General features: G+C 41.2%; 3 protein-coding genes across 6 annotated transcripts; 2 read left to right on the top strand and 1 right to left on the bottom strand.

Annotated features, from left to right (window-relative positions):
• Positions 1-19: 19 nt before the first annotated feature.
• On the top strand, positions 20-6,828 carry zdhhc23a (zDHHC palmitoyltransferase 23a). 3 transcript variants are annotated; one of them, XM_080483755.1, is made up of 5 exons: positions 149-208; positions 1,745-1,872; positions 2,821-3,438; positions 4,534-4,701; positions 5,329-6,822. In XM_080483755.1, exons 2-5 carry the CDS (start codon positions 1,754-1,756, stop codon positions 5,600-5,602), a joined length of 1,179 nt encoding a protein of 392 aa, XP_080339881.1. In that variant the 5' UTR covers positions 149-208; positions 1,745-1,753; the 3' UTR covers positions 5,603-6,822. The 3 variants fall into 3 exon arrangements, with proteins under 3 accessions (XP_080339880.1, XP_080339882.1, XP_080339881.1); XM_080483754.1 differs by lacking the exon at positions 4,534-4,701 and having other exon boundaries at positions 20-208; XM_080483756.1 differs by lacking the exon at positions 4,534-4,701 and having other exon boundaries at positions 105-756; positions 5,329-6,828.
• A 4,104-nt stretch (positions 6,829-10,932) lies between these two features.
• Positions 10,933-13,150, top strand: LOC308122226 (lipocalin). The gene is made up of 6 exons (XM_080483931.1): positions 10,933-11,150; positions 11,827-11,966; positions 12,061-12,140; positions 12,282-12,395; positions 12,774-12,875; positions 12,955-13,150. Exons 1-6 carry the CDS (start codon positions 11,058-11,060, stop codon positions 12,972-12,974), a joined length of 549 nt encoding a protein of 182 aa, XP_080340057.1. The 5' UTR covers positions 10,933-11,057; the 3' UTR covers positions 12,975-13,150.
• Positions 13,151-14,281: 1,131 nt separating this feature from the next.
• Positions 14,282-25,644, bottom strand: LOC308122225 (zinc finger Y-chromosomal protein 1). 2 transcript variants are annotated; one of them, XM_080483930.1, is made up of 8 exons: positions 25,076-25,329; positions 21,478-21,574; positions 20,889-21,203; positions 20,200-20,349; positions 18,902-19,024; positions 18,676-18,810; positions 18,389-18,532; positions 14,282-16,049 (listed from the first exon to the last, which is right to left on the bottom strand). In XM_080483930.1, exons 2-8 carry the CDS (start codon positions 21,542-21,544, stop codon positions 14,743-14,745), a joined length of 2,241 nt encoding a protein of 746 aa, XP_080340056.1. In that variant the 5' UTR covers positions 21,545-21,574; positions 25,076-25,329; the 3' UTR covers positions 14,282-14,742. The 2 variants fall into 2 exon arrangements, with proteins under 2 accessions (XP_080340056.1, XP_080340055.1); XM_080483929.1 differs by lacking the exon at positions 18,676-18,810 and having other exon boundaries at positions 25,076-25,644.
• Positions 25,645-26,062: the final 418 nt, after the last annotated feature.

Consider the following 26,062-nt stretch of genomic DNA (forward strand, 5'->3'; position numbering starts at 1 on the left):
GAGAGTTTTCTGTGCGAGCAGCGAGGTCAGGCTGCTTATGGGAGGAAATATGATCTCAGCGGGTGGGGCTGCCCTGTGGATCATCGCTCACTCTCTCATCTGTCATGTTTCTCATGTGCAGCCTCATCCAGCTCCGTGTGGACTATCAGCGCTGCTGTTGCAGTGTTTTTGGAACACCTTCATCTTAACCCCTCAGCCATGGAAAGAGGTATGCAAAGACTCCTGCCTGTCTGACTCCTTCAGCCCATGTGCAGTGCCTATATTTAACAAGCATGCCGGTGTTAAAAGGGAACTCACAGAAACTTTAAAGCTGAAACAGCCTAAGTATGCCTGAGAACAACTTGTGAGCTATGTATTGAAATGTGAGACAGATAGTTGTGGGAGAAGTGAGCTGGCAGATGCAACACAATATCAAACCACTTGTCAGGAGGAATCTCAGTTGGCTTTCGTTGGGACACTTCCACTGTGGGAATCCAAGAAATGAAAACCATCCCACTGCACTGATGCAGTGTCGCCACCAGTGCCCGTTTTCTTTTACAACACAAATGACTGATGAGAAACTGGGTTGCTCTTTTCATTTTTTTTGGGGGGGGGGGGTTTTCCCCCTCTTCATTGCTCACAGAAGGAGTTTGGTGACAAGGTGACTTCTTCATAATTGGACTTCGTTTGCTGGGGAATCGCAAAACTCTGGCTTGGAAACTGTAATTTCAGCTCACATATGTTGATGATTTTGTCTGTTGGATTTAAACACAAAGGGTAAGTCACCTGAAAGAAAGAATCTCCTTTTGCATTATGAATTCCCTCTTTGCCAACTAACACTTTTTTTATCTTTGTATATTATTGAGCAATATTCACTTACATTTGATTCGCTGTTGTGCAAATGTTGGCAAACGAAAACTGCAACAAGCTCACAAACTCTACTCGTGTGTTCTGGATGTTTATCTTGTAGATATGTGTTAGTTTTATTATAAACCTTGTCAGATTGAATACGCCAAGCCGGTAATCCTACTTTACAAATCAGAGCGAAAGATGAAATCACATTAACAATAACTGGAGAACTTCTTAGGAGTGGTTGGATCTTGTCTTTGCTGGCCCAGATACTTTGTCCCTGAAGAGTTCGTGTCCTTGTTTTAACAAATTAGATTTGAAGCTCTCAGGAATGCAACAAGGCTGAGAATCATCTTATTATAGATCTGATTAGTTCATATATAAAATATTAAAAGATCTTTTAGGGTTAAACATGTAGTGTGAGTCCAGGACATTGTGTATTTACCCAGTTCATACAGTATCATCATTACTATATAGCATTAAGAAATATATATATATATATATATATATATATATATATATATATATATATATATATAGTTCCATCATTTAAACATCTATCAATTAAACAATGAAGTATTATTGATTTGTTCTATTTCTTTTTTGATTTGAACACACTGTCAGTGTTTGCGTCAATTTTAAGGGTATTCTTACTTGGACTTTTATAAAATAGCAAATAATATCACATTGCAATTAATTCATTTGAAAGCCTTATTTGTTTTCACACACAAATAAACAATAAAGGGAAAAATCATTTGTTTTATTTGGTTTTTCATTGATAATTAAAATATTCCGTTTTCCGTTTGCTGATTTTCAAACGTCTATCTTACAGATCTGTTGCTGCTGTGTATTTGGCAGCTTGTGAATTTTTAAATAATCCTTTGTTCTTGTTTTTTTTATTTTGTCGTTTTCTTAGCAAGCCATTATGAAATGGGAAAAGTTAAAGCCTCCAGAGCCCGATGATCCAATGTGTTGCTGTGAATGTGATATCTACCAGTACGGATGTTGTTGTGACTGTGAAGATCTGGACGAAGCCTTCAGCAGGTATGGAGGGTGTGAAGAGGAGGGTCACAGTATGCTTCATCATACTGGCTCAGAGAGGCAAGCGGGTGTTGCTTTTTACTTTAATTCAGCCTCAGTGTTCTTGGAAGCTGTTCACACTTTGCTGATGCAGGTGCGGTCGCCAACAAATTTTAAAGGACGGAGCGAGAGGTTAAAAGTTTGAGAAGATATGGGGAGTTCTATTCAAATGTGATGGCACAGCCACCTGCTGGTTAAAAGTAGTTAGTCTAGTGTCCAGGGAATGTGTCGCTTCATTTTTTTAAATCTTTTTTCTTTTTCGCTGGTACTGGATCAACAAGATGCTGATGTTCTGCTTGGCAGTTTCCTGGCTCCGCAGATGCTTATAAACCCGACAGATGTGGGGACTTTCTGGAATAAAAAAACACTTTGCAAATCTCCCGAAGTGTGAAATTATTCATGATTGTGACCCGTTGGTTGCAGGAATCTTGAGATCCTGTCATGTAGAGGATCCAAGAAGTTAAATACTTGTTTGTCTTATTTATTCCTGATAGATTCCTTGAATAATGAGTATTTCATACAATATGCCTCATGAGATTAATGCAATCAAATGGCTGATTGTACAACAAACAGAGGAAAAATATGGGACATACGGTAGTTCTTTGTTTGACTCTAACTAACCACTTTTCTTTCCTCTATGCCTCTTTGTCCAACTCATGGTCATGATATGCTGGAGATCCTGGACAGGTCACCAGAGCCTGGACAATTTAGGATCACGAGACTAGACAAGACAAAAAGAAAACTAATACACACATGAAAATAAACCTGTGAAATTAACCTTTATATAGAATAGAATATATGCAGCATAAATATACGAAAAGGTCATAAGTTGACCACTTATCCATCCCTATCAGTAATATTAATGACTTTAGTAAACGTAGCTTGATGGCCACATTTTCTTTTTTTCCGCAGGTGGCTGAAAGATAAACCCTCTAAAGGTGGATGTCAGTGTCCTGTCCTCGGGGCCGTGATGGAGCACCTGGAGATCTCCATGATCCCCGCCCTCCTGCTGCTGCCTCTGCTGCTGAGGGTGGCCGCGCTGCACTACCTGCTGGGCATCATCATCCTCACAGCCCTGCCCGGCCTGGTGCTGTGGTACTACTACGCCACACACCGCCGGAAGAGACGCACCCTCTTCTTCCTCACCCTTGCACTCTACTCTCTGGCCTACATGTATTACCTCTTCCTCACAGAGATTTTACCCCGCGGGGACGTCAGCCAGCTGCAGGTGTTCGCTGCAACCGCTGGCATGATCCTCACCATAGGTTCTCTCATTTACACCAAGAGAGGCCCCGGATTTGTGACTGCTTCCCCGCAGAAAGCACAAACTGTCCATCAAAAGGCTGAAAAGGACTCTGCACTCAGTAATGGATCCACTTCTGGGACTTCAGCAGAGCTGCAGGCAACAAAACAAACGCTAACAGCGAAATGGAGCCGGTGTGCAGTGTGCAAAATCCTGCGACCCCCGCGAGCCGGACACTGTCGGACCTGTGGGTCATGTGTGCAGCGTCTGGACCACCACTGTATCTGGTGGGTCTGATTTACATTCACACACGTACACATCTTTTGTGGCTCGTGTGTGAACTTTGCATATTTTGCTCTCACGGCAGAACAGAAAGATTAATCAATTGTGATAACTGAGAAAACTGCCCAGCAATTAGTGCACAAACAACTGCATTTTCAACAAAAAGTTCCAATTACAAATATGTTTGCTTTCCAACTAAGAGGGATTTAACTGTGCCATCAGATTCAACATGCAACTCCTTTGTAGAGTACACATGCAATACCTGCTGCAGCACCGTGGTAGACCAGATTTATGAGGACTTGACACCTTCGAAAGGAAAATATAAACAATGTGTTGCTCAACACGCAGCCAACTCATTAAATATAAGGTAAAAAGTAACCAGATGGTTAAAAAAAAAAAAAAAGTCATTCTGAAAAAACATATGCGAAAATGTTTGATAGGTCTGTCATTCGATTTCTTCATTTGTTTTCAGGGTACTTGCTACTGAGATTTCTGCAACTATGGTTGCCTATCTTTTTCTTAAAAGTGTGTCATTTTGGGGGGGGGGGGGGGGGGGGGGGGGGGGGGTTATGTGTAGAAATCACATTAACTTTCTGAGGCCCCAGGTTTATCCAACATAAAGTCACCACAGGGAGCCAACTGACCTAACATACATGTTTTTGGATGGATGAAAAAAAGTATTGTGAAAATAGTCATACTGAGGGAGGCCATGCAAACTGCTGGGGTTCCTTTACTGTGAGGAAAGAGTTCTCGATTCACTGTACCACCACGTGACCACAGTGGCATATCTAGCAGACGGACTAGATACCATGAACTAATGTTAGTAGTTTTCCAGATCATTCAGTATCCACACTAAAGAAAAAATTAAATGTTTTCTTTGTGTTAATATTCTAGATGTAACAAACAAAACATGACCTTTAAAACATCAAACACACTGAAAATCTATGGAATTGACTAATTTCAGGACAGAACATCAAAAGGTTAAAAAGCATCAGTGAAACCTTTTTTTTTTTTCATAAGACTGCAGGAGGCGGATTATTGCTGCTTTCACCTGGTCTGACTGGTTTACTGTCTTGTGTGTCTGTGTTGAGGTGTTGTAGGATAAACAGCTGTGTTGGACAGGCAAACCATCGCAGTTTTCTGCTGACCCTCTGTCTGTTCGTGTTGACCTCTCTGTACGGGATCAGTTTGGTGCTTTGCAGCCTCTGTCCTCAACAGTATCTAGTGACGGCACTCTTCTACTGCCCCGGCGTTTACACTCAGTCTAGGTACAGTCAGTCTCTTTTTATGTTTTGTCAGCACTGACCATGAAACTAAATGTGAGATGACATCAGAAGTCAACATTGTGGAAATATTCATTGATTTGTTTTTTTTTTTCATCATTATTACTGAAAATGTTAAGTTCTGTGTTTTCTGTTATCGAGGAGCAACGTCGTGCTGATTGTTTACTTTAACGCAGTTTCTCAATAAAGTTTACTTCGAAGCCTTTTGCCAAGATTACGTACTGTATAGTTAAAAAAAAAAAAAAAAACTACCCACTAGCAGCAAAAGTACATGGAACCTTTCATTCCAAATATCACCTCCAAATTTCTGAACCTTATACAAATATTTCCCAACAATCAGACTTTTTGGGAGGTGAAAAAAATTACCCTAAAATTAAATTTAGACCCTGCGACCCAGCGGGCAAGACACAGAAAGTTCCTGTGTTGGTTCCTAGTTTTTGGGGAAAGTCCATGTGGTAACTATTTACTACTTTACAGTAATGTGACATTTTTGAGTGAATGCTCTTTCTTTTTTAATACAGATGCAATTCTCTGGGTAACCTCTCAGTATAATAAATAGACACTACTATTTCTACATGGGCTGTACTAATCTTGGTGTCTTTTGGCTTGCAGCACAGCGCTCTGCTTCACCTGCGCCTGGTACAGCAGCATCGTCACCGGCGGGCTGCTCTACCTGCTGCTGGCCCAGGTCCTGAACATCAGCTTCAACGTGACGGAGCGGGAGGCTCAGTTGGCCCTGAGGAACAAAACGGGCCAGAGCCGCCTGCGGGGACTGGTTGTGGACACGGGGGAGTATTCCCGTGGCTTCTTTCAGAACTGGGTTGAGTTCCTCACCATGACAGATGCTTCAGTTCCTTCTCGCTCCAGCCGCACTGACTTGGTCTAGTTTCACTTTGTACTTGACTTGATAACAGACAGTGTTACTGCAGGATGTGAGAAGAGGTCCATCTTGTATGACCGACGAGAATCAGCTTATTATGTCTTTATGCTTTTATATTGTTGTTTCTGAGTGTAAAATTGCAAGCTTAAGATGTTTGTTGTTGTTTTTTTTAATGCTAAATGATGGTGTTTGGATGTCTGAATATGCTGTACAGATTAATGTGGAGCTACTTACAAGGACAATCCAAGGATTAATCTGTGTGGATGGATGGATGGATGGACGGTGGAGAAACGTCCAAAAGAGCTCATTTACCCTCTTTAAGCCATTTCAGAATTATTGCACATCCTCACATGTGGTACTATTGGTTAGCATATGTGCATATATACACATCGTGTGTGACTTATTCTCAATGTGGAAATATTAAATCAAATAAATTTGACAAAGAAATAAATTTGACAAAGAGCAGTGCATTGGACACCTATTGAAGTTAACCAGTCTTGTCCTATTCAGTCTCACTATACAACTTTATAACACAACATGCTGCGGAGGGCCATTATAGTGTCTGTTTCAGGGCGGTCAAACCTATTTTTAGTTCAGCGGCCACCGACAGCCCACTGTAATCTCAATCAGTCCTGACCAGTAATATGACAGGATAAGAACAGTAACTTTAAATATCTCCCTCACTCGTAGGATAAAGAAACAGGACATTCTGGTAATCTTTGGTTTTGATTAAAAAAATTAATTAAAATTCTGCAAAACTTAATATGAACAACCCGAATCCTCTCCCAAATAATAAATTCAATCTGAAATCCATCCGCCACAGCATTTCACACCAAACAAATTTGCATCTTATCGCTCACTTGGCTGGATGGTTTCTACAACCTTCAGCGTGCACGTTTCTACAAAGTTTCCTTTATGGTTCACACTCGTGATATTTTATTGTTTTACACCTGCAAGACACCAGACAGTGTAAGGCAATGGGGACAAAAGAGGAATTATTCAGTGTAAGTCCCCTAACAGAATGTGATCCCTGTGAGTCAGCGGTGAGTGGACAGTCGGTCATACATTTCTGGTTAATTATGATGTCATCTTGATGCATCCTGACCTGCAAGTTCCTCAGATCCTAAACTAATTGTGTTTGGTCATTGTTTCCCTTCCACTTGTGTAAATTCAGGCACATGTGAAGCAGGTTTGCTGCAATAAAGAGGATATCTTGTCCACTCCATTGTATTAAAAAATCGCAGTGTTCATTCATACTGCATGATGCAAATGGAAAATAAACAGTGCATGTCTACTGTGATGTCTACACTACAGACCCACTGCACTCTTCCCACTATTTACCATAATCAGTTCTCATAACGCAAATCTTACAGACAGAAAATCGATCAGACTGTTTAAATCAATAAAATCCATCCATTTATAACATTCAGTGGAAAGGTGTATTCGGCTCCTCCACGCCCTCAAACTTTCCGATATCACAAAGGTTGAGTCAGCAAGAAAAATGTTTGCTCTGGCGCCATCGTCAGGCCGCTCTGTGCACTGCACCGTGAGGCATCACAGGGGAGATTTAACACATTTATACAGAGATACATGCTGAAAAGCACAGGCGTCCTCTGAGACTTTACAAAGCTTTCCACAGTCTTCATTTAAGTGGAAGGACCTAGAATGTGAACTGTTTCAATCCTTTTACTGACTCCGAATCATCCTCAGATCAAGAGAAGTAACAATCTAGTTTGATGACTATTAGGAATAGTAACTAGAGATATTTGTGACTGGAGTTGTCAAAAATAAATGAATAAACACACAATGTTCAGATATGAGGGGGGAAAAAACACTGAAGTACTTAAGACATTGCCTCCTCTGGAGAAGTCTCATATATTGGCTTTGTCTTCAAGATATCTTGTGATATAAACAGCAAAGTCAGCACATTAACCTGTCAGGACAATAAACTTCCCTGACTGACTTCACCCTGAGGAAAAACTTATTTTACTGCCTCAACAGAAAGGTGGTAAAAAAAATTAATAAAAGTAAAATTTAATTTTTCTGACCTCTGTGATCCTTACACCAGTGTAAACATGCAGAAACCCTGGGACTCTGGATTTGGCAGCTTTTTTCTGATAATAATCTAATAATTATATCTTAGATTAACAAGGACTCTTTAATAAGTGTGTTGGTGGTAGTGATTCTTTCTTTTCTTTCAGATTGTCCAGCACATGTAAGTTACACTGTGTTTATAGGAGGGAAAGTAACTAATTGTACATTACTATAAAAAAAAATCTTTGTTATCCTTGTTATTTTTAACATTCGAGTATTTCTGAATTTTATTCACACCTAAGTATCATTTTCACTGCTCCGCTGCTCCGAAAATCAAAAGTGGCAATCAAACGTTTTTGTGGCAGACTAGTTTACACTTTGAAAAGAGAGTATTCCTGCTTCATATCTACATTTGGTTTTGTACTCTATTGTTATTTGTTTGTTTTGTAATTGTATTGAACGTCTTCCAGAGTGGATGCAACGAAACATCCAATATTCTGAGTTGTATTTGAGAAGAGTACATTATTTGAGTATTCATTCAACAATAGCACTTTACTTTCAGCAGTGTAACAGCAGCTGTACTTGAGTATTATTTCCAGTACTCTCTTTGCCACATGGAACCGATGTCTAAGCAGGGACTGCCTTGGATGATGAACTATAAACATAAGATTTGGGCTAATCAAAAGTAGGTCAGGGATTTCTGTTCTCTGAGTGCTCAGACAAAGTTGCACAATTCATCCATCTTTTATTCTCGCTTTAGTCAAAGTGGCGTTGAAAGGATCTTTCAAACAGACACATTCAATTTAAAACTAGTTTAGAGTCACCAGAAGAAAAAAAAAAGAGGATATGTTTAAAATTATTTTCATGTTTACTGCTGTCGAGTTGTCAAAGAAGTTCAACAAGTGAGAGCATTTGCTCCATTTTATAAGATAACCTTAACATTTCTTCATTGTTACTGTGTGTTTATGATGGTATCAAAAAGTTTCAAATGTGAGGCGCCATAATCTTGTGTGTGTTTGGACGATCTTACTGCAGAAGTCCTGGGAGCCACTATAACAGGACTTTGGTCGCAAGGCTCAATTCCACTCATTTCTGGTAGTTCTTGAAATTTCTAGATGTCATAAATGGTCTGGGAGTTCTAGTTATTAAAAATATACATTCTCTCAAAAACAAATCCATCATTAACTCTCACTGAATAAGTATGTGTGCTTGTATGCACTGTTTGAGATTCACATGCGGTTTAAGATATTACCAATGTACAAGCCTGATATGCAGCCTCCCTGTTCTAATACAAAGCCCACTGTGTGTATTTTGATTAATGTGTGAACTCTCTAAAGGTGTCAGGATTTGTTGTTCTGCCAACGTAGCATAAATTGGCCGATCAAATCGTGAACTTTCTGAGATCAAAGCAACTCATCTTGGCTTCTGTGTCTGTGATCGTTCACATTTCTGCATCTCAGATTTCTGCATCTGACATCTTGTATGTCAGCACTATTTTGGCAGTTTTTTGGGGTTTTTTTTTTTTTACAAGTGTGCACGCAGAGAATTTTTCTGGAACAACACAGCTTTTAATATTTCAATATCTTGGGGCAAAATGCAAGCCGGTTCTTGCAGGTGAAGTGTGTATGAGAGGAGTCTTTGTACTGTGTGCATGAGCTGAACACCCAGAGGAAGGTTTTACTGCAAAAAATAAAATAAAATAATATATATATATATATATATATATATATATATATATATATATATATATTCACTGTTATGGGGGGGGGGGATGCAAAAAATGCATCTAGAAAGAAATTGGACCTAATGAACTCTATTAAAGTCAAGCCTTTTGACTTGATAAACTAGTCATACTGTTCAGTATGAAAATCAAAGAAAAACACAAGCTGAAAAAATAAACAAGGCAGTAGGACGGTGTGTCATTTAAACCTACTGTAAAATCATACACTCTAACCCTCTTGACTTACAGATCATTTCTAGGAGAAGATCTATTAGAAGTCGGCTGCTTCTCTCCTGGTAAAGTGTGTCCATGTCCCTCTTTGAAAGACACATTTACCCAATTCATTTGTCATTCAGCCACTCTGTCGTCTGTTCTCTGAACATGTTTGTCAGCATTGTCAGTCCACCACTGAGCTGCTCCATTTTAAAAGCAATTTGTGACATGGCTGAGAGACTCAAGTTTAAATGCAGATCCTCAAATCAATGCTGAGAAAAACTGAGAAATAAAAACGGATAAGAATTCGCTTTGCTGCGTCTGTTTATGTCCACCTTATGGTCCGAACAGAACAAAATCACCTCAAATGTAGATTTCTTTTTCCGCTCTGTGGGCTGTTTGATAGATGTTTGACACTGTTGGAACCCGGCCTTGGGTCTGCTGGTTCCTCCCGGTTCTTTCATCCAGAACTTGGTTTGTCTAAAAAAGTCTCAAGACAGCGAGATGCAAGATTTTCTGTTATTCAAACTTAGAACAGCGTTGCAACTCAGTCAAGCATATTATTTGCCATCCCAAGGTCGTGTCATCATCAAATTTGACTTTGTTGCTGTACTACAAGCTTTATTAGCCATAGATCCTCTCATTGCCCTGATGTGATACTCTCTCATTTACTGGTTGGTAACCACAATATTTTGAGAAGACACAACTGCAAATTAAGACAAAAAAAAGAAAACAAGAAAAGTTTTATATTATCTACTCATAAATAGTGTATATGTACTTTTTAAAACTTGAAATGCATAATACAAATGCCTTTAAAGCAGATTTTATACCCTATTAAAAGAGAAAATGTAGTTACCTGGCATGGCATTTTCTTTTTTCATGCACAGTGAAGCATGATGTGGAGGCATTTGTGATGTCTCTGTGTTTTATTGCAACTGCTGACAGTCGTTTTTTGATTCTGTGGTCACTGCCATAGAAAGCGCAGGAAGGCAGCCGGCTGTCTTGTTTACCACAGCAGGGGACTGTTTGTTATTGCAAACTCACGCTCAACAATAGGCTGCTTCTAAATGAAATTGGCTGATCGATTTCACAATTTTTGAATTATAGTTTTTCTGTTTTCTGACACGATGAGCGATGAGGGTATGATCTCAGCACACGTTTTGCACATCATGTTGTGTCTGTGCAGGTTTCCCTGCCTGCTTTCTGTGCCAATCAATCCTGACACGGTTGACTGAAATCTGCCCCGACAAGGACAGAGCCTGGAGTATGTGAAACGGTTGACGTGTTTGCCTGAAGCTCCACAGGTTTGAACCCATCCCAGCTGAGGGGGTGTGTGCATGTGAGTGAGTGGGTGGGTGGGTGGGTGGGTGTACTCGTGCATGTGTTATGCTATATAAAGGGTCGTCGGGCTGAACTTCAGGCCAAAAAAACTAAGAGATCTTCAGATACATATTTTTTTTCCTTTTCTGTGACTGATCCATCTCCTCAGCAGCCATGGCTTTACTGCTGACTCTGCTGGGAGCTGTGCTCTGCTCCCTCGTGGTTTCTTCTGAAGTCATCCCTCAGGCAGACTTCAATCTACAAGGGGTAAGTCACTTTTTTTTTTTTTTTAAAAAGCTGATTTTCTGTTATTTATTGTTGTAGGCTGCAACTTCAGCGTTGCAGGAAATCATTCTAATCAATACTCTTATCAATATTTTGCAAAAAGAAGACACATGTAATGCACTATCCACAGAAACAGCAGACAACTTTCACGAATGAACACATATTAGTAATAATGACCTGTAAAGACATCACATGATGTGAGTCTTCATGTGGATTTTACGTGTTATAATCAGGCATTTATGCAGAACGGCACCTTTGTTCATAGTGAGGGGCACAAAACATTTAGCCAAACTACCAGAGGGCCACGTTCTGCAGTTCTACTACCAGAGAATGATTATAATGATCATATTTTTAAATGTGATCATTAGTCCGCATTTTCACCGCTCATAACATTTGAAACCAAAAATGTGTTAACTTTTGGAAATTGGTAAAGACTGGTTGTGGGGGTTGCGCATGATTCAGAATTTTTGAAATTGACTAAGTTTGATGTTGTTGGATGTTAAAAAAAACAATGGACATTTTTGTTGGGGGGGAAAAACATGACTTTCATATTTTAGTATAGAATCTAAACTGGGCATAAATGATAGATATCTTCTGCTGTCTACCAAAGCTCACAGCATCAATTGTTATGTGTTTCACCTTTTGTGTGTGTCTGCAGGTGGCAGGGAAGTGGTACCTGATTGGATTTGCTACCAATGCCCAGTGGTTTGTCAGCCGCAGAGACAGCATGAAGATGGGCACCACCATGCTCACCCCGACTGCCGACGGGGACATGGACATCTCCTACGCCAGTCTAAAGTGAGCACATGAGGACCGAAGGAGAGAGCGAGGATGTTTACAACTGAACAGAATATGAAAAATAAAAGGCAACTTTTCCCTGGTTTCTCTGCAGCCCCGACGGTTCATGTTGGAGACTGAACAACCTGGCCACGAAGACTGACATGCCTGGAAAATTCACATACACAAGTCAGCGTGAGTGTACACACACACACACACACACACACACACACACACACACACACACACACACACACACACACACACACACACACACACGAGATGTGCGTTGACACTTTGTGTTATTCCCTATTATTTCCCTTTTCTCCTCATCAGGCTGGGGGAGTTTGAATGACATGCGCTTTGTTGAAGTGAAGAATGACGAATATGCTCTGACTCACACCATCAAGTCCAAGGAGAGCGAACTCACTGTTGTCAACAAGCTGTATGGTAAAGTCATCACAAACAATATTTGATTCTCTATTTCTGGTATTTAAAAAAAACAAACAAACAACAACATGGGCATTGCACGGACTGCAGGCAGGCCACAAGATGGGGCATTTGGCGGGAGCTGCATGTTGACTGTGTACATAGTTTGTGATTGTTTTGTCCATCATCGGTGCTGAAAAACAATTTGAATCACTATTACCTGAAAGTACTGAAGAACAATAACTTGACCGACGCAGGGCTGGAACCGTAGTCGTCTGTCCACAGTCGTATGAGGCCCAATATAGAAGTTGATCAAGTGGAAATAAACAAGTTAATTTCCACCAAGTCTCTGCACGTTTCTTTGTCGTTGTGGATGAAGAACTTCTTGTTGTCTCACAGGACGTGGAGCGGACCTCGGCGCCGACCTGCTGGAGAAGTTCAGACAGTTCTCCCTGGAGAGCGGCGTCCTGCCTGAAAATATTGTTTTCCTGCCCAAAAACGGTACTTCTGTCTTGAAATGAAACGGCGCACACCGACGAGCCGTGTTGAGTAATGTTCACCTTTATTTCTTCTTTTTCAGCGGAGTGCCCAGCTGCTTGATTAAGATTTCAACATCTCATGCGACAACTCCACATCCATCAAGGCGTCTTCCGTCTTCGTTCATCCTAATAACTCGGCTTTTCCGATTGTTACTGAACTGTTCTGAGCTTGACTTCACGACACTTTGCTTTCTGTAACCGAACTTCAACACTGCTGGCAAATAAAAAAAAAAGAAACGGATAAAATACTTTGCTTTATTTATCTTTTTTAACAAATACGTTGAAGTACATCCATAACAACACAGTTGGGATTTCCTTTTTATCAAGTGTTTACATCTACACGCTTTGTACAGATTTGTATACAAAACAATAATTTACGTCCCATAGAAGTCTAGTTACACATAACTATACAACAACTTGTAAATGAAATAAATATAAAAACAAAAATGATCACAGGTGATAAAAAAACAAACAACAAAAAATAAAACGTAAAAAAGCCATAGTAATGTACACCGCCAGCACCGGTCTTCTCAAGTTGCATCTAAAGGAGATATAGGTTTTCCCTTTCTACTGGCAAAAGTACATCTGTGTTGGCAGAACGGAGAGTTCAGTCCATAGTTCCAGAACAGCAGCGCCAGGTTCATCGCAGAGTTCCTATTTCCATCAGTTTTGACAGGACAATGATGAAAACATGTTTTCTTTAACTCAGCCTAAGATTTGGGATCATATGTAATGATTTTTTTTTCTCTCAGTCATTTAAAAGATATGTCAATAGATATACGTTTATATCTATAAGATTATTAAAAAAAAAAATAACCTCTGCATGAACGGCTGGTTCAAACAGATGTATATTTCTTTTCATCACTAAAATCTGCCATTTCTGGGACTTAAATTTGCAGGTAGCATTAATGGGTTAAAAATACTGAGCCGGGGCTTCGTCTCCACTGCTTTGGACACTCAACTTACAGTACACTTACTGACTCGAACGAAAAGGTATGGGATAATCAAGCGATGGGGGTATTGAACGCACCACGACTCATGAGCCAGTGAATGTTGAATTCACCACCATGTCACAGCCACTTTTTTTTTTTTTATCCACTGTGTATTTTTGTGTTGGTTTATGAGTGTAGACCTCGATTGATGAAGCTCGGGGTTGCTTCAACGGCGGCGATTTCTGTGTTATTGCAACAAAAAGGTATTATGTTACAGAGTGGTGGGGTCAGAGCACCAGGAAGCACAACAGCTTTTTGTTGTCTCTCTCTCTCTCTCTCACTCACTTTCTCTCTCTCTCTCTCTCTCTCTCTCTCTCTCTCACACACACGCACACGATTTTACCAAGTGCTACTGGCAACACGTTGCTAATTCATACTGCAGTGTTAAGTACATTTCAACAAAATGACGCAAACATTTTTTTTTTTTTTTCCTTTTTGAAAGTTACACTTAAGTTTTAAGACAAATAATTAGGACCATTGTGATTGAGAAGTGATTGCTACCTGCAAAATCAAAACGTGTATCTACAAAGAGACGTCTGCACAATCTGCCATGCACACTGTCACCAGCAAGGGACATGCAGTTAAAAGTGCAAGTCTACGGTGGGGGCTTGGTTGCCAACTCTTGACGGAGATGTTATGTACATGTGTATACACGTCTGAACAAACATTAGGCCGAGGATCAAAAAGAGGAAAAAAAAACAACAGAATGGACTAAGTGCAACACGCGTCACACCGCTTCAGTGCGAGCTGCGTCGTACTGGGGGTGCAGCGGTCGGGGTGTGATGGATGCTTCAACATTGTTTTGTGGTCATGGCACAGTTTCTGGCTCGGTCGGAGTCAATCTGCCTGCACCACGTCCTTGTGGTGGCGCATGATATGCTGGTTCTTCTCCGAGGGCCGGCGGAAGCCTTTGGAACAGATTTCGCAGCGGTGCGGGTAGTCCTTTGTGTGGATGGAGATCACATGTCGCTTGAAACCGGAAGCGTCCCCAGTGCTATAGTCGCAATACTGGCACTGATAAATTCTCCTCTCCTTCTGTCCTTTGCCGATAACTACAGTCACGCTGCTGGCTAGGCTGGCTGCACTGACTCTGGCGGGCGGACCCGGGCCGCTCGACGCGCTCGGTGCAGACTTTTTGGGCGTTGCAACGGGAGTGTGCGTCTCTGTCCTCTTAGGCTCGGTCTTTTCCGGTGAGGCCTGCTGCTCCTTCGTGTGGACCGACAAGATGTGGCGACTGAGAACAAAAGGGTCCGCAATCTTAAAGTTGCAGTGCCGGCACTGGTGGAGTTTCTTGGTGCGGTGCGACACAGAGTGCTTCTTGAGTTCGGACGGCCGGTGGAAGCCCTTCCCACAGACGGCACATTTGTGTGGGTAGTCCTTGGTGTGAACAGATATGATGTGGCGTTTCAGGTCACTGGAGTTGGAACTTTTGTGATCACAGTGGGCACAATGGTGGGTCTTATTCTCCTCGTGCGTTAATCCGTGCTGCATTAGCTCCTCCTCCTCCGCAAAGGTCTGGAAACAGCGCTCACATTTGTACGGCATCTCTTTACTATGCTTCGTCTTGATGTGCGTTTTGAGATTCGACGAATCGGCAGACTTGTAGTCGCAGTACAGGCAGGAGTAAGGCTTCTCGCCAGTGTGCGTACGCATGTGTTTCTTCAACTCGGAGGGATGTCGGAAGCCTTTTCCACATTCCACACAGATGTGTGGGAAACTTTTACTGTGGACAGCCAGCAAGTGACGGTTGAGCAGCCCTTGCTCAGCAGTTTCATAGTCACAGAACTTGCATTTATGCATCTTGGTGGGCTGCTGCGGTGGCGGCGGTTGGCTTTTGGGCTCCCGGTGGTGGTGCTGCAGTCTGTGGGAGAACAGCGCCGCCTGCTGGTGGAACTCCTTGCCGCACATTTCACACTCGAAAGGGGCCTTGCTGCTGAGGGCGTGCACCTCCATGTGGTTGTGGAGGCTGGCTTTCTTGTTGGTGGTGAAGTCACAGTCGGTGCACTGGTACTTCTTCCTGGTCAGGACGTCCTGGTGGTGATTCTTGGTGTGACGTTTCAGGAAGCCACGTGACTTGAACTTTTTACCGCAGAGCATGCAGGGGTAAACAGTCAGCGGCTGACCGTACGGGCCGATGATGATGGCTGGAGAGAGAAATAGAGAGGGGGGGGGGTTACTACATGGATGTAAATCTGTTACACTACAACCTTTGGTGTCACTTCAGTAGAATCAGTTTGAAAATGCTGATTTAATTCCATGTGTTTTCGGTATCCTTTTTTTTGTGGAATAAAATTGATGTCTTCATGAAAACAACACTCCACGTAAAAATGAAAGAGGACATTAGTTTTATAATCTGGGTCAATTTATCTTCTGACCAACATGGTGATTAGTTAGCAATCACCTCACCTAAATGATCACAGTGTGGAACAAATTATATAGACACCGTATAGTTCCCAATAGAAGAGCACCGTCTAATAGAAGAGTACCCCCTTTTTCAAAGATGCGGAGCATGCAAAGAAAGAACAAACCTCACTAACTGGGGGCGTCTCCTTGAAAAATTTGGAAAAAATTGAGCTAAAATGGTACATTCCAATGCATTGTAGACTACTAAATACTACATTGTGACATGTGATAAATTGTAGGACCAGTTGATATTAAACAAATCGAAACCCAAATATGTAATGGAAAAAATATAAATAAAAAAAAGCACATAACTGAACCAAAAGATGTATACAATATATATACATATGTGTGAGGCTGGATTGGAGCCGTTTGTGGGCCAGTTTCGGCCCACGGGCCTTATGTTTGACTCCTTGGTGTACAGTTAAAGTGAAACTTAAGAGGAATCACAGAGCAGCACTGCACAGCTGGGAGGCTATCCAAAGGTGTCGCTCTTATCAGGTCCCCTAGTCTGAGGTTCTACTGTACACATATTGTAGACGGCTTTGAGCAAACTTCACGGCTCCCTGCCTAAAACTATGCATGTTCCCAATAGACGCTCACCCCTGAGGCACTTGCGCACTGCACATCTATTGGAAACTATACGGTAGGCATCAAACCACAAACTTTGAGTACAAGGTTAACGACATCTTGAATCAGGGAATCATTGAAATTTAAAAGTAGCAACATTCTGGAACTTTAGTATTGAAGGAGGAGTTGGACATATTTTATACCATTTTCCCAATCAAGTTATTCAGTGCATTTTAGTTAAATAATTCTAACACCACAACTTTTTACTTCAGAAAGAGAATTCGTTATAAAGTGGACCAACAAGCACAACATGTAGGTTTACTTATCTAACAGCTGATTTGACTGTTTGACCAGACAAACATTATAAACTGCTGATAAGGCAGTGGAAGAGAACAAACATTACAGCCGTAAACACAAATCACAGGTCACAGGGGAACGTGCTGTGTCTGACTCTCACCTAAACTCTAAGCTACCAGTTTTAAAAAGTGTCGTCTCAAGTCATTTCAATGTGGACATTAGTATCAATGGCAGCATTTAATAAGTGGAAAATCAGTGCTGTTGTAAGTGACGCAGCCAATTTTTGCATAAACTGACATTTATCATGTTGACTGGAAAAGATTCCTTACAGCCACGCCATTACAACTGAGCTAAAATGTGAAGTAGTATTTTTCTATCAGAGCAGAACAGGGACATATCCGAGTTCTAGTTTTTTGTCCAATATGTTGTACTGATCACAGGTTAGATCACATTCTTTTTATCTGCCATGTTCCAGTTAGAATCCCTCAGTCATATAATAATGCATATAAACCTTTTTAACTTGTTCTGAGAGTATAAAGCAAAGCATATTGGTTAATCAGCCCGCCCTGTTCTTGAGGTTCCTCTTGGAGACTATGCAGCTCACGACGTCTAAATGTATATCATCGGAACATCTGTTCATTTCCCTTTTAAATGATGCCACATTTTCAGGGAAAATGCATTTGGGAGAAGAGCAGCAGAGCTGAGTACTTGTGTTGGGTCAATGTAATATTGCTTAATCTTTTCTTCCAAAGCCAAGTAGATTTTCTTTACGTTTACTATTGTGTGGTGATGGTTGGTTGATTGGGTAACTGAAGACAAAAATTATAAACAGGAGCTTTAGTAGTGTGTGAAAGTACCACACACAGCACATACTGCTGTGGGACGGATCTCACTCTTCAACCAGCATCTGTCACAGGACAGCCTACGTGGTTTTGTTGGTCACTGTGTGTATATTCACATTTTATTGCAAACTTATTGACTGTTTTGAACCCCTTGTGCCGTGATTAATATTTGAAACCTATCATATTCATACAGAATGCAATTTTTGCCCACACACAAAGCCTGGGTTCAGGTATGGAGTTTATAGCTAGCTTCATAATAATGCTTATTTGAGGATGTCTGAGAAAATAAAGCCAGAAAAGAAAGAGATCCCAGGTATGTTCCTCTCAGGTTGTCGTACAGGCCGCAGGTGTAAAGACGCAGGCTGCTGCCTCACCTGTCTGAACCTGCCGAGGCTCCGACCGTCTCTTGGTTTTGGTCCGCTGTCTGTTGATTTCATCGACGCCGTCAGATTCATCGATGTGCAGTAGTGCGCTGGCGGCACCGTTTCGGTTCTCACAGCTCTCGCTGTCGTCTCCACCTGTGAGGGTGACAAAGTGCGTTTAACGTTAAAATCGACGGCACCAACAGGTGTACAGCTGAAGCAAAGACAAGCAGAGACGTGGTTGTTGCACAGGCTTCCAGTGTGGTTTTAAAAGCAATTTAATAGACAAGGGTGCTGACCATAAGCAGCTGCCCAGGCCACAGGCATGAAGTCCTTGCTTAGAGACACGCTGTCATACGAGCGGTCGTGAGTTACAGGCTCTTCACCTCCTAACACCACCTCCATATATACCTCATCAGTCACCTTGGGCCCACCTGTAGATGAGCCCAACATGTACAAAACCAAAACAGTACCGACAGTCAGTTTCATGACAGCTATCCCCGCTCGGTGGGCCGTGTTACCTACCGTGGTTTCCTTGGTTGTGATGAGAATCTCCCACCGACATGTAAACCATCTTCTCTCTGAGTGTCTGGCCCGAGGTCAGCGCCACGCTCTCCGTGTCTCCGTCACTGATGTCGACCGACTCTCCTGAAGAAAGGACATCCAATCAAATACTTTTTAACAAATGAGCTAGAAAACTCTTTAACAACCCAAAAACAGCTCAACTTTAATTCTTCCAGGGATTGCTCAGGGCTCACAAAGCCAAAGTTCAGATATGAAAACAATTTAATGAGTGTTTTATGATCAAATTGGCAAAATCTTCAGTTGCTTGTGGTTATTTTCACATCATACTGTTTCAATGGGTCCTGGAAATGCAAAACTAAATACTCCTGATCATCTAACTATTTAACTAAATGGAACTTGGACCAGAATAAAAGGCACACTAACTGATTAAACCGTACTGATTTGACATTCCGTTCTTTCTCAATCTATCACGATGGCTGCTATTGCTTTGCTTTTTGGATGTCAGATGGTTTGAGTTAAAACTCCCTTCAAAACTACAGAGAGCTGCGTGCATGCACAATGAAGTGTTCTCACTGCAGTTCACAAGACTCCGACATCTCTCAATGTGTACTAACAAAGGGGAAACTAAAACTTTTTTTTTGAATTTTTTTTGATAATTTTAGGATCTTTTGGAGATATTGCAATTAATACAAGTTACAACAAATCAAGTGACACCAAGTAACTTATGAATTGATTGTGGGGCGTGATTAGAATTATCTATGTTGGAGCATGTTACATCACAGGTGAAAGGCAATACATGTGCGACCGAGCAGATGTTACTGATCTGCTGGTTTACATCGTCTTTAAAAGGCATCGGCGGTTTCTGCTCGATACAGCAGAAGTTACACACAAGACAACGATGTGCCTATGAGTTTATCGATACCATAATAGCCGATGGTTTGTAGAGTGTTTTGCATCTGATGGTTTCCCTCACAGTTATGGAGCCTGTTGCTATCAAGAATCAGCAAATAGCTAGACACCCTGTTTCCAAAGGTTATAAAACCTGATTTGTGTTATAACGTAACTTTGAACAGGTCTTTAAAAAAGTAACTCGCAAACTGAGACACTGTGCAACATACTGATAATGTAAGTAAGAGCACAAGTATGATGTTTATACTTTTATGACCAGTGTTTGCGACACAAACTCCAACCAGCACGCTGGACTGAAGACGGCTTATAGTTTTGTTTTGTTTTTTAAGGCAGTTTATTCGAGCCTTGTATTTGGTGTGTGAAGACGCTGAAGGTCAACTGTGACTCACCCATGTCATCCTCCCCCGAGTCGGCCTTGAAGATGTACACCTTAATGACCTCCTGTCCGTCCTCATCCTTCTCCACTTCCTGATCCTCCACGGCTCCCTCTACTGTTACCTCTGTTCCGTCTTCAGACACCATTTTACCAGCTTCGTCCACTAGTGAAAGCAACACCAAAGCATGTTCCAAGTTTCACCATCTCAAACAGTCATAACATTTTGTCTTAAAACATTTGCTCCATTTTCAGTGCATAAAAGAATTTGAAGACGTTAGAGTTTAGACAAAGTGTCAAAGTCATCTACCATAAATTAAAGAAAGGAACAAGCATGTGTATCATAGTTGGAGTTTTGTCCTTTAAAGTAACTTTGACTGAATAAAACACAAATGTCATGATCTTTCATCAACCAGGCCAAGAATAATAAAAAGAAAGAAATTCCTCCAAATGTACAAAAAGTTAAATTACTAAACTGGTCATTTTAATGTAACTTTAGCTGCCGTTATAAACGGCAGTTAAAAGTTACAGGAATAACATCGGAGAACAAATGTTCATTTCCACAGCGCTCACTAAATCAGTTATTACGACAACTTGTCTCAAACCATCTTTCGAACGGTCGATGCAATCTAATCGATCCAACATGTCGCGGCAGAGATACACACATAAGGTGTGTGTAAATGGCAGACTGAGCTGTAAACTTACAGGATATCATCAAATAATCTCCGCAGCCGTCTTGGTCGTCCTCCTGTTGCTCCGGGTCCAGCCCATCTTCAGGGATGTCTCCCATGGCAACGCCTTCCTCCTCGCCTTCCAGGGCCATCACGCAGGTTTCTACAGCAACGTCTTCGTCTTCATCGCAGTGCACATACTCAGAAACCACATCCTCAACGGCATCCTGGATGACTAGCTCGTCCGGGGCAAACCTGTGAACCGCCATGCCTTCCCCCTCGCCTTCTGACACCAACACAGTCTCTTGAAGCTCCACAACAAACTCCTGCCCACCGGCACCACCCTCATCTGGAAGAAGCAGGATTACTGAGTTAACCAGGTAACAGTAAAGAGCAATAATAAGAGAAGATTGTTCATACTATATAATAAATGTTATCGGATTTCAGTTTTCAACCTGATATTATGTGACGTTAAAATTAACTTTTAACTCAAAACCCAGAACTTCTCAATCTACACTTAAATATCTGAAGTTACCGAAACAAATAAATCCCCAATCCCGTTAATGAGAACTCACACACACCCACACACTGGTGAAATCAAACAAACAATAACATGACATTACCCGATCCGTGTAATATTATTTTAGGCTCTTCAGAATGTATTGCAAGCCGGGTGACATCTTCATCCATTGTCCTTGCACTGCATTTGTTACTGGAGAGCTGAAAACAAACAAACAACAAGATTAGATCTCTGCCAACCAAAACAAGTCTGAACACAAGAAATAAGCTCCCGCGATTCTTTGATATTTTAATATTACTGTGTTGTGATGCACCAAGTATCAGTTTGTCACAATGACTGGACATATATGCACTACAGCTCAGGAGTTCAGATGTAAAGTGCTTCGAATGAATTTAAAAAAAAATTTTTAACAGAGAAACCTCTGCAAAAGATGCAAATATGATTCCTAACAAGGGCTGCACAACATAATGCAAACTTATTGTTATTACATCTACATGCACAATACACATATTGCAAAGGAATGACAGAATTTAAATGAACTATATGTCCATGCACTGTGTGCATTTCATGTTCTACATGTTGACACATTTGGCCAATCAGACAGAGCCCTAATGCTGCGAATGCCCCGTGCACAATGTAGATAAGAGTCTCTGAAGCCAAACAAGAAAAGAAAAACCAACATGAACATGACCAAGTCACAGCTGGGGTAAATTAGGGGCAAGAGGAAGAGCAGTGTTGGGGGAAAAAGTTTTTCAAGAACAAAGACATCACCAAATATTCAAGTGCTTGTAATTATCACAAATCTTATGGCAATACTCATCAAGATCACCACTTATCGAACGCTGACTCGATATTGTGCAGTTTAAGTTTGAAGCTATTGGGTGCTAGTTGTTAAATGAACTTTAAGAGATTCACAGGATAGGAAGTAGCCCAAGCATCACCCGTTCAATTATTAGAAAACACTTTTACCCTTTAAAGAGTTTTTCTGAAAGTATACGTTTGTGTAGATGTGATACTATGGACATGGTGCTGGTCTGGAGGAGATGTAAGACATGATTTCCACATAATTTATCTGCCAGTATTGGCTTTCATGCAACTCTGAAAATTAAGATTTCTGTTGATCTGACAGAGTGAATACTTATCACTTTAATAATATCTAAAGGCTCACTGCTTCACTATATCAATTTGGTCTTCTTGCAGCTAATCTGGATAGTCTGAGTGGGCAGAATCTCACATTTTGGTTTAAAAGAAGGTAATGCATAAAAGAAAAGCCACATTTCATATATTCAAAGTTGTTGTGTACATTTTAAAACGGGCTTTATACTTAATATCTCATCAACCAGTCATAGGTCTATATGATTAAAAATTATTGTTCATATTAACTTGAGTATTGCAGTTTTACAGGGTGAATGGATATTCAAGTTTTTATGTATACTTTATTATTATGTTTATCTACATTTAACCCATCCTATTTCAAGGTGTGCTGGGCTGCCGCAATGTGGCAAATCCCTCAAATCAAAACACCAGGTTTGTCAGGTGGAGTACTTATAAAAACCAGGATAATGTTGATCATACAACAGACATGGTAGCATAGCAGCCTCCATTAATATTTTTTGCAGTCTGTGAGCCATTAAAAAAAACAAAAAACACATCTGATTAGTGGCTTCATAGCTTATGAGAAGAGAAAATTTATTTTAACCACAAATGAACTTAATTCCATTGTAAATACAGCTATTATGCAAAGTTGCTTGCAATTGTCATCAAATTAGTGGTTATGACTCCTAAACATGCCCATGCTGCTCAGTAATAATATAATCTTCTGGAAGTGAGTATCACATTTGTGTGGTCCTCACAATCAAAGTTTCCTCTCTCACACTTGTATGAACCTCATCCCAGGTCGCTGCTGCTGACTTTACATGCACACAATACAATCTCCAAACAATGTCCCTGAGCGCTAAAACAATGTCAGCAATTAATGTGTTTAGCTTCTGGAGATTTCTATATTTATTTTGACTGAAAGTGGAAGTCTTGGTTTCTGTCACTTTGACTGTTGAAAACCAGGAGAGTAGGTGGAACTGATACTATTTATTACATTTATAGTGATATATCCAGATTTCTATGTGCTGTATATAAATGCCTTCATATGATGGATGTTGATGTAAAAATTGTAATCAGGATACTCCAATTCATCTATACTGGCTAGTATCGTTTAATTAAAGGACAGAGAAAATGAAAGTTATCCATTTATAAGTGAAAGAATTTAAGGACTGTGCATCCATACAGTGCACATTTCAGTCTAAGGAAAGCTTCATTTAAGTTTTATCAAAAACAAGTGTCTCACTCCAGTTAAAAGTGTAACGACGTAACTTATTCCAGATTTTAGATTCATAGCTGACCAGATAAAGTCGTAATGTTCGACAACTTCAAAAATATTGCTGCATACTAGATCGTTTTATTGTGTAAGATTTTATTCACAGAAACTTACAAACATCACTCCATACAGAAAGTTTCCAAGTCTCGTCCTGGTGAGTATTGATGAAAAACAGTACTTTACGACACCAGATTTCTTTTAGGAGAATCTCAACTATGATCAAGAAAGCTGACTTCAGTGTTTCTCCCGCATAAACAGAAATTATTTGACCGGTTGCATACTTATGATGTCCATCTCACCACTTTCAGAGGACATTTTTAAAGTAAATTAAAAAAACAAAAACTGACTGGTAGCAACTCCATCATGGAGATCAAGGTGAGATAAAATCTCTCCCAGGAACAAAACCTGAGTGATGCGGGGATGTAAACAGGCGATGCAGCCGGGGTACCGTATACTGAATGCACCATCCCCCACCACCTCCAGGTGGGAAGAAAAAAAAACAAAGATGACAACATTGTGTGGAGAGGGGTCCCATCAGTGTGTTGAAAGATACCACGAACACATCAGACCCAGCTCGGGTAAAACCGGACCAACAGAGCTGCTCGTCCGTGCGAAGCCAAATGGCACAAAACCCGAAGGGATGATGAGCGGAACTCATCCGAGTGTCCGCTGTGTTTTAGCTTCCGATGTATCGCGCAAAAAACCAGCAGTCAGTGCACGAACACACAGGCTGTGTGCGCCTGTCTGCATGCATGTGGACAAAAAACACAAAACAAAGACGCGCGGCTGCGTTAGGGGTGCAGTGGTGTAGCCTGCTAGCGGGAGGAGGGTGAAACACACACACACACACACACACACACACACACATACATACACACACTTACATATATATATACACACACACACACACACACACACACACACACACACATCACTCCAGCGTCCGCCATTTTGTTAGCTTCCCGTCTCATCAGTGGCTAATTTTAGCATTTATTTTAAGTCCTCTACGTCTTTAAGTCCTTAAATGTGCTTTATTAGAAAGCCATAGGACGTTACCACTTTTATAATGGAGAGAAAAAAATGCGCTGGGCAACAGCGAGCAACGAAATAAAGATTTTTAATGGCTAACTAATCGCCAGGGCCAGAGCTGCCAATTACGGCCTCTATTGAGGCCCGGGCCTGAGAAGAAAAGGCCCAACCCTCCGCGGCCTCGCGGCGAGAATAAAGAAATAAATTTAATCACTACATGCATGCAAAAACCAAGAGCCGAGGATACACACGAATGAAAATACAGCTCTGAAAAACGGAAGCAATGAAAAGCCCCGCGTACCAGATTTGCGCTGCAGGGATGGCCTCCGTCCGCTCCTCGGCGTCCCCAGGCCGCCCGGTTCCCCCAGACTCGGGCTGGATTCAGTCGGGAATTTTGTGTTATTTGGGCGGGCCGGAGAGGAGCAGAGAAGGAGGGGTTAGGGGTTGTTTCTGGAGCACCGCTGAAAGCGAAGCAGGACGTCTCGGAGCCAGATCTCGTCGTGCTACAGCCCCCCGCTCCTCCAGCTCCGAGGCCGCCGTCAGCACGACACGTCACAGCCCGAGAGCAGCAGGAAAATGCGGAAGGGTCGTGGAAATCACCCCGACAGGCACCAAACAGGCCATGATCCGAGCACCGCGGCACCGGGGGGTTTATTGAAGTCAGGCTGGTAGTAATAATCAGCCCTCAGTTCCTCAAACGGCAGCGGCGAGACGGACAAATAAAGCGATTACAGTGTGAGGAAGCTCCAGAGCATGATTAGTTTTCAATGGAAGAGCCCAGCTCTGCTGCAGTTTGATGCTCTAGTAGAACAAACTGTTTCTGCACTGCATCAACTCACGTTTACCCACATCTTTACCAAATTGACTTTTAATGGCTTTCTATGAAAAAACAACAATGAATCTCGATTTCTGACTGAATAAAAACAAAAGGTGTTCATGGGAAATTGAACTTTGAGGCAGGAGTAAATTATTACAGTATTAATAAGGAGTATATTAAATTTTACTTTCACGTGTGAATAGTGAGCACAAGTTAACTTTATATTACTTTTTATCTTTTATTTTACTGATAATAGTTTTAATTGGGGAATCATTTCTTTCTCATTTCATTTCATTCTCTATCTTGGTATTTAATTATGAAATCTGAGAACATTCACCAGCCATCCTACTAAACTACTTTATTCAAATTTGGAGCCAATTCCAGCTAATATGGGTGAAGGCAGGGTACACCCAGGACAAGCCATCATCAGTCCCTCACAGGACACACACCTGATTAGAGTCATTAATTGAG

Source organism: Lipophrys pholis (assembly GCF_963383615.2).
Source record: "Lipophrys pholis genome assembly, chromosome: 16".
Lineage (NCBI taxonomy): Eukaryota > Metazoa > Chordata > Actinopteri > Blenniiformes > Blenniidae > Lipophrys > Lipophrys pholis.